Source organism: Dendrobates tinctorius, unplaced genomic scaffold (genome assembly GCF_039654945.1).
Source record: "Dendrobates tinctorius isolate UK_male_01 unplaced genomic scaffold, ASM3965494v1 ptg000086l, whole genome shotgun sequence".
Taxonomy (NCBI): Eukaryota; Metazoa; Chordata; class Amphibia; order Anura; family Dendrobatidae; genus Dendrobates; species Dendrobates tinctorius.
Genome location: NW_027361754.1, coordinates 35,436,909 through 35,450,441, shown reverse-complemented (window position 1 = coordinate 35,450,441; position 13,533 = coordinate 35,436,909). Strand labels below are relative to the sequence as shown.

Below are 13,533 nucleotides of genomic sequence, written 5' to 3'. Positions count from 1 at the left end.
TGTAAACAACCAACAGGTAACAAAAAGATGTGCAGGGTAAGGTACAGGGTAAGTATCAAACATCTCAGTTATTTTTAGCACAAAAAATATAAAAATACATGTATTTATAATAAATCCATTATAAGAACATTTTCAAAATAATAAGCTAATGCAAAGTGGTATAAATACATGATAATAATAAAATACAAAAATGATAAAATGTATGATAAAAAATATTTTGATACTTACCCCTTACCTACCCTGCATATCTTTTTGCCACTTGGTGGTTGTTTCCATAATATTCTTCTTCTTGTGATTATATGTATTTTATGAGTAAAATTTATTTTCCATATATCTGGTTGTGTATCACATTTGTAGGCTAATCAGTGTTGGCTTTATCAAGGCTTGTTCAACGCAAGAAAGAGCCGTGACATAAAAAGCCATCAGTGCTCTTGTTGCTTTAAATAGTGAGTCGCAGTCTGCAGCAGGCGAGCGTGTCATCTGTGATATCAGTGACGAGCACACTTCTCTCTAACTATCTATGGGAGGAGTCACTAGGAGTACTGACGTACACGCTGGGAGGACGTCCTGCTCGCGGATCCTCCCAGAGCTAGTCGGAGAGCAGTGCTGGTGTCACTGATAACACAGCTAACACGCTCGCCTGCTGCAGACAGCGGCTCGTTATTTGTAAGTAACAGAGCGCTCTTGCGTTCTGATGAGTTTTTATGTCACCGCTCCTCCCAGTAAGACAACCAGGGAGAGCTGTTGGTATGCACATTGCTGGCACAAGTTATTTATGTTCACTGTGCCAGCAGATGTCAGTGCTTGGGCCCACAGAAGAATCCTCCGGTCCTCCGGTGGGCCAGTCCGACTCTGTATTTAGAGGAGAACTGCCGTATACGAACTATGTGTAATAAACAAGATGCCACTGAGGTTGTGAGTAAGGGATTATATTTTCTGAAGGTTAGAGGAGTAAGACAGGAATCAAGGCGCTAGCAAAAGCTAGAAGATGCAAGAAGCTAGTAAATAACTGAAGCGCTGCACCTTGATGATGTCCTGTTCCAGGAGGGGTGATGGATGCTGCGTGGAGTGAGTGCAGCATCAGCAACCTGTGGTGTCACGTTTGGGACTCTCTCAAAGAAAGCGTCACATGAAGTACAGTAAAAACACATTTAGGGATTAGCAGGATAGGAAAAGTGTACAGGAAGCAAATTCCAAAAGTGGTTAGGGTATAAAGATAAATAGTTAGAAAATACATTTTATTTGCCAGATCACCCCTTTAAAATATTGTCACAAAACTCTAACAGTTATGATCAGTTTAACTTTTATCCTATCAAGTGATTTTTATTCTCTTACTGTACAGGAAGCCCGGCATCACTTGTTAATAGAGTAAGGCACAATACAAAGGAAATAAATTGCAAAATGCAAGCAATGCTTACAGTTATGGCCAAAGGTGTTGACACCCTTGAAATTGTTCCAGAAAATTAAGTATTTCTCCCAGAAAATTATTACAATTACACATGTTTTTTATACACATGTTTATTACCTTTTGTGTGTATTGGAACAAGAAAACAGAACAAAATGACAAATTGAACATAAGTTCACACGAAACTCCAAAAATTTTCCGGACAAAATTGTTGGCACCCTCAACTTAATATCTTTTGCATAAATAATTGCAATTAATATCTTCCTATAACCATCAACAAGCTTCTTACACCTCTCAACTGGAATTTTGGACTACTCATTTCTTGAAAACTGGCCGAGGTCTTTCATATTTGAATGCGCCTTCTCCCAACAACAATTTTATGATCTCTCCATAGGTGTTCAATGGGATTTAGATAAAGGCTCATTGCTGGCCACTTCAGTACTCTCCAGCACTTTGTTTCCAACCATTGCTGGGGGTTTCTTGAAGAATATTTGGAGTTATTATCCTGCTGGAAGACCCACTATCCTGTACACAAACCCAGCTTTCTCACACTGGGCGTTACATTGCAACCCAAAATCTGCTGGTAATCTTCAGATTTCATGGCACAGTCAAGGAACACAGTGTCATAGGCAGCAAAACATCCCCAAAACATATTGGAACGTCTACCATAGTTGACTGTAGGTACTGTGTTGTTTTCTTTGTAGGTCTCATTCCATTTTTTCAAAACAGTAGAATCATGTGCTTTACCAAAAAGCTCTATCTCGGAATCATCTGTCCACAAGACACTTTCCCAGAAAGATTTTGGCTTACTCACATACATTTTGGCAAACTGCAGTCTAGCTTTTTTGCCTCTGTGTTAGCAGTAGGGTCCTCCTTGGTCTCCTGCCATAGGGTTTCATTTAATTCAAATGTTGATGGATAGTTTACTCTAACAATGATGCCCTCTGAGCCTGCAGGACAGCTTGAATTTCTTTGGAACTTGATTGGGGCTGCTTATCCACCAACCCGACTATCCTTCATTTCAACCTTTCATCAAATTTTCTCTGACGTCCACGTCCAGGAAGATCAGCAACAGTACTATGAATTGTAAACTTCTTGATTATATTGTGCACCGTGGACAAAGGTACATCAAGATTTCTAGAGATGGACTTATAACCTTGAAATTGTTGAAATTCTTCAACAATTTTGGTTCTCTTCTCCTCTTTCTGTTCTCCATCCTTAGTGTGGCATACACAATGCAAAGATTGAGTCAACTTCTCCCCTTTTTTTCTGGTTTTATTTTCAAATTGCCCACACCTGTTACTGGCTATAGGTGAGTTTGAACGAGAATTGCAAGCTTGAACCAAAGTTGTTTATTCACAATTTTGGAAAGGTACCAACAAATTTGTTCTGCCCATTTTGGGGCTTAGTGTCCCGTTACTTTTAGGGATGCACCAGCGATCCCGACAACAATGCGACCCGGTCAGGATCACTGGTGCATCGCTAAATGGTCGCTAGTGAGCTGCCAAACAAGCAGTTCTCTCCAGAGATGCAGCAGCGGACGGCAGTCGTCACTTACCAGTCACACGCAGCAAGGGTGACGTCTTCCGCCCGCGTCCATGGAGTCGCTCGTCAGCACCAGCAGGAAGCCGACGATGAGAAATGGACCATCCCGTTCTCGCGCGATCAGTGATATCCAGCGGGGGGCCGTGTTGGAGGTAAGTGTCACATGTCGCGTGGTAAGTGTCGCGTCACAAAATCGGTGACGCTTTAGCGATATCGCTAGCGATCTTGCTATCTGTGAAGGGGGCTTGCGTGTGGAATTATGTCCAATTTGCATTTTTTCGTGTTGTTACAATACACACAATTGAAATAAACATTTGTATAACAAAATATGTGTAATGGCAATACATTTCTGGGAGAACTACTTTATTTTCTGAAACAATTTCAAGGGTGCCAACACTTTCTGCCATGACTAAATGTTATCAATTCCTATAGAAATGTTCATATCAAACATGTAACATGAAACCCTGGGCCTTAATTAAAATTCTGTAACAAATTTCCCACCTCCATTTGGTTCTTATCAGTGTTTTTTTTATGTGGCACAGGACTTTGCCCCCTATACAGCTACATCGCAGATTCACCCATACAGTATCCACTCAAGATAGTAACTTCTATAGAGTACATGATGCTTTATATTTTATTACCAATTAGCATTTTTCCCAAACTTACAATTTTTTTGGACAAACTCCAATTAAACTCCAGTCCGATATAAACACTTTACCAAAGAATGTAGCGTTATTGAAGATTGCTTCATAAAATACTCAACATATTTTGACTATTGAAATGTGGCAGATGTTGTTTCTCTTCCCATTCTTTTCTTCTTGGCAAGTTTAGCTAAAGTGCATTACTTAGGAAGGTTCGATAATAAACACAGGTGAATACATCGTCCTTGAAACAAGTAATAAAAAATAAGACACCAATAATTATGTCAAAAATTGTACTCTGACCTGAGATTGGAAATAAAAAATTTTAAAAAATATAACTTTCATCATTTTAGCTGAGAATATTTCTTGCTTCATTAATGTTAGTGTTAATTGTAATTAGCGTTCCACTTTAAATATAAATTCACAACTCATTGGCTTCTTAAAATGTCTGTTTAATGTGTAATACAATCGATCATTTATAGGAGAGCACGTTAAATCATTCTGGAATAGTTATGGCGCAGTATTACCAGCCTGACTGTATGAATTTTTTAATGATGGTCCACTGAATGTCTGTATTAGGGGACTTCATACAGTATACAGCGGTTTCCTAAAGGCAACTTCTCAGGCCATTTAACTGCCCACCATGTGCTATTAAATGATCCAATTATCTATTTCAATGGGCTCCTTCCTATTTTTTTTTCAGATGCAGAAAACCAATTTTTAAAACTCTGTGCATTGTATGATAATGATCTGTGAACAACCAAGTGGGTGTTCTCTCAGAATGGAAGAATTATACTGTCCAAGGTCCAACTCTATCAAAATGCTATTGACACCCTTAAGGACAAGATATTTTTTTCTATTTATATACATGTATTTTTGGCTAAAAATCACTTTGATATTTGGGTTTCATTAAAAAGTTTGCACGGTTTGCCTTCTGTAGTCTCTATGTTGCACTGTCTGTTGAGAGAATCTGACAGTGAATCATTCTGATGTGCCAAAGGGAAAGTTTTTCACTCTTTTACATGTTCTTTTTTATCTTCTTTTAGCTGATTTACAATGGGTACGGAAAGTATTCAGATCCATTTAAATTTTTCACTCTTTGTTTTATTGCAGTCATTTGGTAAATTCCAAAAAGTTCATTATTTTCTCATTAATGTACACTCTGCAACCCATCTTGGCTAAAAAATACAGAAATGTAGAATTTTTTGCAAATTTGTTAAAAAAAGAAAAACTGAAATATCACATGGTCACAAGTATTCAGACCCTTTGCTCAGTATTGAGTAGAAGCACCCTTTTGAGCTAGTATAGCTATGAGTCTTTTTGGGAATGATCACACCTGGATTTGGGGATCCTCTGCCATTCTTCCTTGCAGATCCTCTACAGTTCCGTCAGGTTGGATGGTGAACGCTGGTGGACAGGTCTCTCCAGAGATGCTCAATTGGGTTTAGGTCAGGCTGTGGCTGGGCCAGTCAAAAATGGTCACAGAGTTATTGTGAATCCACTCCTTTGTTATTTTAGCTGTGTACTTAGGGTCATTGTCTTGTTGGAAGGTGAACCATCAGCCAAGTCTGAGGTCCAGAGCACTCTGGAAGAGGTTTTCATCCAGAATATCTCTGTACTTGGCTGCATTCATGTTTCCTTCAATTGCAACCAGTTGTTATGTGCCTACATCTGAAAAACACCTCCATAGCATGATGCTGCCACCACCTTGTTTCACTGTTGGGATTGTATAGGGCAGGTGATGAGCAGTGCCTGGTTTTCTCCACATATACCGCTTAGAATTATCACCAAAAAATTCTATGTTTGTCTCATCAGACCAGAGAATCTTATTTCTCATAGTCTGGTAGTCCTTCATGTGTTTTTAAGCAAACTATATGCAGGTTTTCATATGTCTTGCACTGAGGAGAGGCTTCCGTCGGGCCACTCTGCCATAAAATCCTGACTGGTGGAGGGCTGCAGTGATAGTTGACTTTGTGGACCTTTCTCACATCTCCCTACTGCATCTGTGGAGCTCAGCCACAGTGAGCTTGGGGTTCTTCTTTACCTCTCTCACCAAGGCTCTTGTCCCACAATTGCTTAGTTTGGCTGGACGGCAAGGTCTAGGAAGACTTCTGGTGGTCCCAAAACTTCTTACATTTAAGGATCATGGAGGCCATTGTGCTCTTAGGAACCTTGAGTACTGCAGAAATTCTTTTGTAACCTTGGCCAGATATGTGCCTTGCCACAATTCTGTCTCTGAGCTCCTTGGCCAGTTCCTTTGACCTCATGATTCTCATTTGGTCTGACATGCACTCTGAGGTCTTATATAGACAGGTGTGTGGCTTTACAAATCAAGTCCTATCAGTTTAATTAAACATTAAATCAAGGAGGATTACAAGGAAATGGGCAGCATGTGATTTAAATTCGCAAAGGGTCTGAATACTTATGACCATGTGATATTTCAGTTTTTCTTTTTAAATAAATTTGCAAAAATATCTACATTTCTGGTTTTATTTTCAATCAAGATGGGGTGCAGAGTGTACATTAATGAGAGAAAAATGACCTTTTTCGAATTTACCAAATGGCTGCAATGAAACAAACAGTAAAACATTTAAAGCGGTCTGAATATTTTTTGTACCCACTGTATGATCACAGACCACATCATTGTTAAAGGTAAAAATATCTTTGATAGACTTCAGACAGTATGACTTCTTACCGTGTACATGCCCCCTTGATTCTTCCCTGGTAATTAGCATATAGAGTGTGGCATGAAAAATTGATTTTACATTGTTGCATTTGAATAAATTGACATGGATATGTTTGGAAAGATTTATTCTCTATAAGTAGACGTCTTTTCCACTGGGTCGACATGAGCGAATTGCTTTGTTCAACCTCAGTCCACAGTCCAGGTCAATGCTCTCTGTCCATGTGTCATGACACAGCTGTCTGGTGACCCGAGACCAGGGGCTCCTTCCCTGTCCCTAAGAGTAGGGGGCGCCCTAACTCGCCCTGCTCCCAGGGATACTTCAGATGGCAAAGATGGTGTGGCCTACACCCTTGCCTTATCTCCTAAGTGACCCCTCTGTCTGTTCTCTTCCCCCACCCAGGGAAGAGGGGGCGTTACTGTGCATCATAGTACACTAACTCAACAAACAAGGCAACACAAACAAGAGTGAACAGAAAACTTCAGGCATACAAAATATTCACTGACATATAACAGAGGAATACACTGGCGTGTGAAGGTAGAGGAATATACCAAAATAGAGAAGGATAAGATATTACCACGCATATAAACCAAGCAACTGTCACTAATAACTCCTTCAACTCTCCTCATAAGTTCTCCACTCCCTCCGTTAGCCATGCAGCAAATGCTAGCTCTGACAAGGAATAGTAATAGAGCCCAGATTATAAAGGGAAAAGGAGTGGCTAACCGAGTACAACTGTGAGCACAGGGATTTTTAACATGGCTGATTATCCCCTGTTTTTCCAGAAGAAAATGAAGAAGTGCTTCTTCTCAGTGCCGGAGTAGAAGCAATCTGACGCTGCGGTCTTCTGGCTCCACACTGTTGCAGTAACCCCATGACACCATGGAAGGGAACTGCACAAATTTCCTGACATTCCTAGTTCTGCAGTACTGCTTTTGGTTGGCGTGATGTCATCTGTTCGTTGGGATCATAAGACGATCATAAGACGTTTGTGATCATAAGATATGCCAGGAATCTTGGAAAGTCAGAAAAATTGGGAAATCATGTCCACAAAAAACTGACCTGGACGATGTACCGAGGTTGTGCGAATTTATCTGCTCCTCTGTACCACTGTGATCACTCTACATTGGGCAAATAACGGTAACACACAAATGTAGCAGATGACGACTTCCTACATAGCATGCTTTGGCGCTCTGCTAACCGGGTAATATGGGTGTACCCATTGATGTGAAATAGCATTGACACGCTACTCCATCCATCATCATAGCATGAGGCAGACATGTCGGCTGCGGCTACATCTATATGTGGCACCTACATCTGTTTATGCCACTGGACAAAGCAACGTCCACATTCTCCTTTTTCTCATTACCCATTTTGCCTCTTTTTATAAAGGGCTCAATTCACAAGTTGTGTATATGGGATGACCCATTGTGCAAAGTGATTTCTTCAATGTACCATGCTCTATGTGTTTCATCTTCGAAACTTATTAAACTTACAAGTCATTGGAAAAGGCAATTTTCAAATTATCTGGATGAAGTGATGCAGTTTTCACGATGTACTAAGTGGTCAGCTGGCACACAGAAAGACGTTTTGACCCAGTTTTACTGGCGACAAGCACAAGTCAAAGGCATAATGTTATTTGCACTAATATTGTATACTCACAATGTCGTACATTTTGTTGTGTTTTTTTTTATTACCATGTAAATTCGAATGAAATTTTTTTTTCTGTACTGCATGCTGAAGGTCTGGCAGCAGTGAAAGTGACAATCAGAAGGACCGCATACAACTGATTAAACGAGTTCATTGTTTTCTTTCGTTGGGTCATGGTGTGATATTATGATGTACTATTAATGTTACACACACCATGCAAGACACATTTTATATTTATATTCTTATTTTTTGGCTTTGGGCTTCTTGTCAGATCATTCTTTATTTACAGTTTAGTTTTGTTTCCACAATGTAATACTGGCATTGCTCTCCTTGTTACATTGATTGCCATGTTACTTTAATAACTGAAAATGGCCAAAGTATGCAATTGTCCATAAACCTACGAAACCATGTGTAGTCCTTAATGAAGGAAAAAGCCCCATTTCCCTGATTCCAAGTGGCAGCTTTCTTCTATTGCAAACATCAGATTGAACAAAATGACTTTGGTCTTTGGTGAGACTACAATGACATTTGCAAATGTCCTGATAATGGCTGAATCCATCCCTTCTTCTATCTCTTGACTACAGTTGAGAAGGCAATGTCTAGTACTCTTAAGGCTCATTTTGCCGTTTCCCACAGCTGTCTTGGCAACATACAGTTCATTAAAGATCCATTGTCGAAAATTCAACGCATGTCTACAGAAGTAGAACTATTTCCTTGCTCCAACTCGCGAAGCGTAGACATGTAGTTTATAGCATAAGAGCAGTAAGTAAGGTCGGAATCGGTTCCATCAATGTAGAAAGCAAGGTTTCCTTAACTTTCCCACTTCTGTAGTCGCCCATGGTTCAACATCCGACATATCTTCTAGCAGTGAAGTATTTTTATAAAGGCCTTTCTGAATTCCACATTAAATGTCGTATATATAATAGGGTTGACCGCGCTGTTGACATATCCAAGCCAAGTGAATGCACTGTACAAGGCTGGCGGAATTGTGCAGTTACAATGCATATTTAGGATGTGGGTTATGAAGAAAGGAAACCAACAGACAATGAAGACCCCTGAGTAAATACAACATATTATATCATTAGGAATTCATTGGGTCAAAATGTACAAAACACGTTTAATTCTACATTAACAACTGCTGACAAAATTGGTGCAAACGTTTCGAAAAACTCCTTTTACAACTTTTCAATATTTTCTCTGAAACACCTCAACTGTTAGATTAAAAAATAGTTTTTTGGAATCTGACAATCGGTGCTTCTTTCATTCTACTTATAGATAAGGCAATGTAAGTCTCTTGACTAGTTCAATATTAAAAAGGACAAATTAGAAAAAATATTGATCAGTTTTAATGTAGTCAGTGATGTTTAACCATCAGATTTCATAATGAATTTAAGGGGTAAAAGTAAAAAAAATAATGTGGCACAGAGTTTAACGCCGTAACCTTCAGAGGTATTTTCGTTTTTTTGGTTAATATGGCTGTATGAGGGCTTGTTTTTTTCAGGACGAGTTGTCCTTTTGAATATTACCATTGGTTTTACCATGTCATGTACTAGAAAATGGGAAAAAAATTACAAGTGCGATTAAATAGCAAAAAAAGTGCAATCCCACACTTGTTTTTTTATTTTTTTTACTAGATTCACTAAATGCTAAAACTGACCTGCTATTGTGATTCTCCAGGTCATTACGAGATCATAGACATCAAACACATCTAGGATCTTTTTTATCTAAGTGGTGAAAAAAATTCCAAACTTTGTTAAAAAAAATACACCATTTTCCGATACCCGTAGCATCTCCATTTTTCGTGATCTTGGGTTGGGTGAGGGCTTATTTTTTGTGTGCTGAGCTGACATTTTTAATGATACAATTTTGGCGCATATAAGATCTTTTGACCGCCCATTATTGCATTTTCGTGCAATGTTGTGGCAACCAAAAAAAACGTAGATCGCCGTTTAGAGATCAGGTTAATCCTTTTTTTATTGATAGATTGAGCGATTCTGAACGCCGCGATACCAAATATGTGTATGTTTGATTTTATTTATTGTTTTATTTTGAATGGGGCAAAAGGGTGTTGATCTGAACTTTTATATTTTTTTTTTTTTTCATTTTTAAAAACATTTTTTTCCATGGGAGACTAGAAGCTGCCATAACTCGATGGGGACTACTACATACAGACGATGATCAGTTCGCCTATATGTAGCTGAATTATTCACTTTCTATGAGCGCCGACCACTTTGCAGTGCTCGCAGCAGACCAGCAGTGATAGCCATAAAGGTCTCCAGGAGATCTTTGGTGGTCATGCCAACCCACCGGTGACCCGCGATCTTGTGACGGGGGTTACTGCTGGGCGGATTTACGGCGCAATTACTGGAAGCGCATGTTAAATGCCGCTGTCAGCGTTTGACAGCGGCATTTAACGGGTTAATAGCCGTGGGTGGATCGCGATTCCACCCGTGGCAATTCCACATCAAAGGGAGGGAACACCAACATCGGCGTACTATTACTCTCGACATCGGAAATGGGTTAAAAGGGTTTTCTACTATTGTACAATGAGATATTAAAGGCCTCAGGGTAAAAGAAAATCTATACTGAACTACCAGACTGGTGCTGATCTGCGGCTCTCAGCAGTGAGTCACCCACGGTTTCCTGACATAAACAATATCACATAAATGCTGCAGCCAATCAGTAGCTGCTAATAGTCTGCAGCCTTTACAACTCTGTCTGAGTGGAAAAAGAGGTTCTTTCCCTCATGGAGGGGCCATTAATAAGGGGTTGGCCTAGTGTGAAGCACATCACTAATGTTATTTGTTGCATCCTTTTTTTCTGTGAATAGAGTTGGATTTTCCTATAGACTCAGAAAGTCGGTCCCTGTGGTCAGACCTCAATCAATGACACCTCCTTAAATCAAGCAAATGAAAAAAGTGTAGACAGCGTCCTGTCCAAGGTGAAATAATAAAAAAAGTTGAAGTTTTATTTTGCCATAGCAAATATAAATACAAAGTTTCGACCACAAGTGGGTCTTTCTCAAGTACAAGCAAGTCAATGAGTACATGGAAACCATCAAACTGCACCTGGATGACATCCCAGTGTGGTCCGATTTCAGCACATGGACAGAAAGGAGAAGATGGAGAATTTTATTTTTCTCCATCTTCTCATCCAAGAAAATTGGAGCTCACTCTGATCCAACTCTGAACAGAGTTTGATCAAAGTGTCCTTTGCATAATTGACCGAGAGAATCTACAGTCATCTGCCCCTGACCTAAGGGAAATTTTACATTTTAAGGAAAGCCTACTTGATTGGTGAAATCTTAGAAGGCAGACATATTGGGTGGCTCCAGACTCCAGAGATATAATTTTGGTATTTCCTGTTTAATGCAAATGTAATTACATAATGAATATTGTCATTGCAGGCATTTGTCATACTCACCAAGTACAATGGCTAACATCTGTGTTGCTTTCTTCTCCTTTTGTTGTGAAATCTTTCTTTTGCTCATAGTTTTAAGAGAGGTCCTTGTTTTGCCATTAGGCATTGATTGAGTTTCAAAAGCCTTAGTTGGCTTAGCACTGTCTTTTGGATGACCATTTTCGGCCTTACAGGGACTATCTGCTGGAGAAGGGACAGAAGTGTTGAACTGATTGGATGCTGCTGGCACAGCCAGTTGGTGGTGGTTTGGGGACGCTGACTTGTGCTTTGATTTTTCCGGTGGTGATGTACTTGACATCATTTCCATCTCCATCTCTTCTGGATGGTTTTCTGCTTCCTGTGTAACAATGAAATATGCCAAAAAAACAAAGAAAAGAAAACAAAACACCCACATCAGAGGTTTATCCTGTTGTAAAGTGGTTCCTAGGATTATTCAGTTATGCCATATAGACCAAAGAGCACTCAATGACTTGGTAACATCTTTAGTAGACAGCCAATGAAAGATGTCTGTATGTCTTTCTTTATAATGGCATTCTACCTCTAATTTTGACTTTTTGGCATTTTATCGACACCACAGTTTTCTCAATGCTATCTGCTTACAAACTCACTTAATACCTTGATTGGCTAATATTTTTTTTCTAAAGAGTTATTTTATTTATGGGGAAAATTGCAATCTACTTGTTATTGAAAATCCTCTTTGTTCTATTGAGCAGTTTAATTTTATTGTTTACGGCTTGTTGCCTAAGATACTGGTCACCACTTGCAGTCTGACAGCAGTAGCCGAATATACTCATTGCTTACAAACTGTTTTCAAAAGAGCTTGTAAGTACTGCTGTGAAGGTGACTGGAAAGCTAGAGCACACTGTTCGCTCCTGAATAAAGCCAGCTTCAACGACTCTGTGCTCCTTCGATGCATCAGAGGCAAAGCTGCTTCAAGTGTCAATAATGGGCATTGAACGGTTTAACCATTGGCACAATGATTCTTCGGATCCAAACTGTCAATCCAGAAAGAGCTCACACCTAATTGGCTGAGGAACTGTGTTCTCCTGCTTGAGGACATTGGACAGACCCTCTAAATATATGTAGTAAGTGAGTCAGTGATTATTTGTTAATTAACTTTGACCTTATTCAAAGGGGTAATTCCATCATGGAATGTTATAGCATACCACACATAGATACAACAAAATCCCCTTGTTCCCCCCAAAAGACAATTTATCCTGTGAAAAACACCTGCATTGCCTCTGCCTTTATCATTGGTGCCTGCTACATCCTGCAGTGCACAAATATTGTATTGCAGTGATATATGGCACTCCCTGGTTAGATGAGGAGCTCGGGTAGGGTTCCAACCCATTACCAAGCAAATAAGGAACTCAGCACTCAAATTGCAGTGAATGAAACAAATTATTGGTATTCTAAACAGTTATTAATGTTTCAACTCTAATATTGGACCTTCAGCAGAACTTATAGCCTTGAGAACTTTCTTATGTACTGCCAAGTTGATGGATGGCTGCTTTTACAGGACCATGTTGGTATCAGGAAGTTCTGCACTGCAAGCCATTCTGTCACATGTTATTAAAGGCAGATGGCGTGGTGGTGGTGGGGCAGAAAGTTATACTTTAGGGGAAAGGGGTCGGAGGTGGAGGCAGGAGGTTATACACAAGAGGCGAGAGGCTGGATGTTATATACCAGGGGCAAAGGGCTGGATTTTATACAATAGGAAAAATGTGGCCAGATACACTAAAGGCAATGGGGCTGGATCTTAAATACTGGGAGCGAATGGTGCTGGATGCTATAAACTGGGGGGCAATGAAGCTGGATGTTATATACTGGGGGGCAAAGGAACTGGATGATATCAACTGGGGGGGCAATGGGGATCCATGTTATACACTGAGATGTTGTACACTGGGAGCAATAGGAAAGCATGTTATACACCAGAAGGGTGACTGGACTGGATATTGTACACCAGGGGGCAATGGGGATGGATGTTATACACTAAGGGCAATGGGGCTGGATTTTAAACACTGGGGTGCATTGAGGTTGGATATTAAAGATTGGGGGACAATGGGGCTGCATGTTAAACACTGGGGGGTAAAGGAACTGAATGATATACACTGGGGGGGCAATGGGGCTGGATGTTCTACATCAGAGACAATGGGGCTATACCTTATATACCATGAGACTGAATGAG

At 39.9% G+C, this 13,533-nt stretch overlaps 1 protein-coding gene across 3 annotated transcripts in view; it reads right to left on the bottom strand.

The window, feature by feature from the left end:
* Positions 1 to 8,186: 8,186 nt before the first annotated feature.
* The window catches only part of DRD2 (dopamine receptor D2), a 443,649-nt gene continuing 438,302 nt past the window's right edge, over positions 8,187 to 13,533 (bottom strand). For all 3 annotated transcript variants that reach the window (XM_073585298.1, XM_073585299.1, XM_073585300.1), the window contains 2 exons: positions 11,349 to 11,682; positions 8,187 to 8,980 (listed from right to left, as the gene is read on the bottom strand). In XM_073585298.1, coding sequence (XP_073441399.1) covers positions 8,787 to 8,980; positions 11,349 to 11,682 — 528 coding nt within the window. In that variant the 3' untranslated portion in view covers positions 8,187 to 8,786. The remainder of the gene's footprint in view (positions 8,981 to 11,348; positions 11,683 to 13,533) is intronic.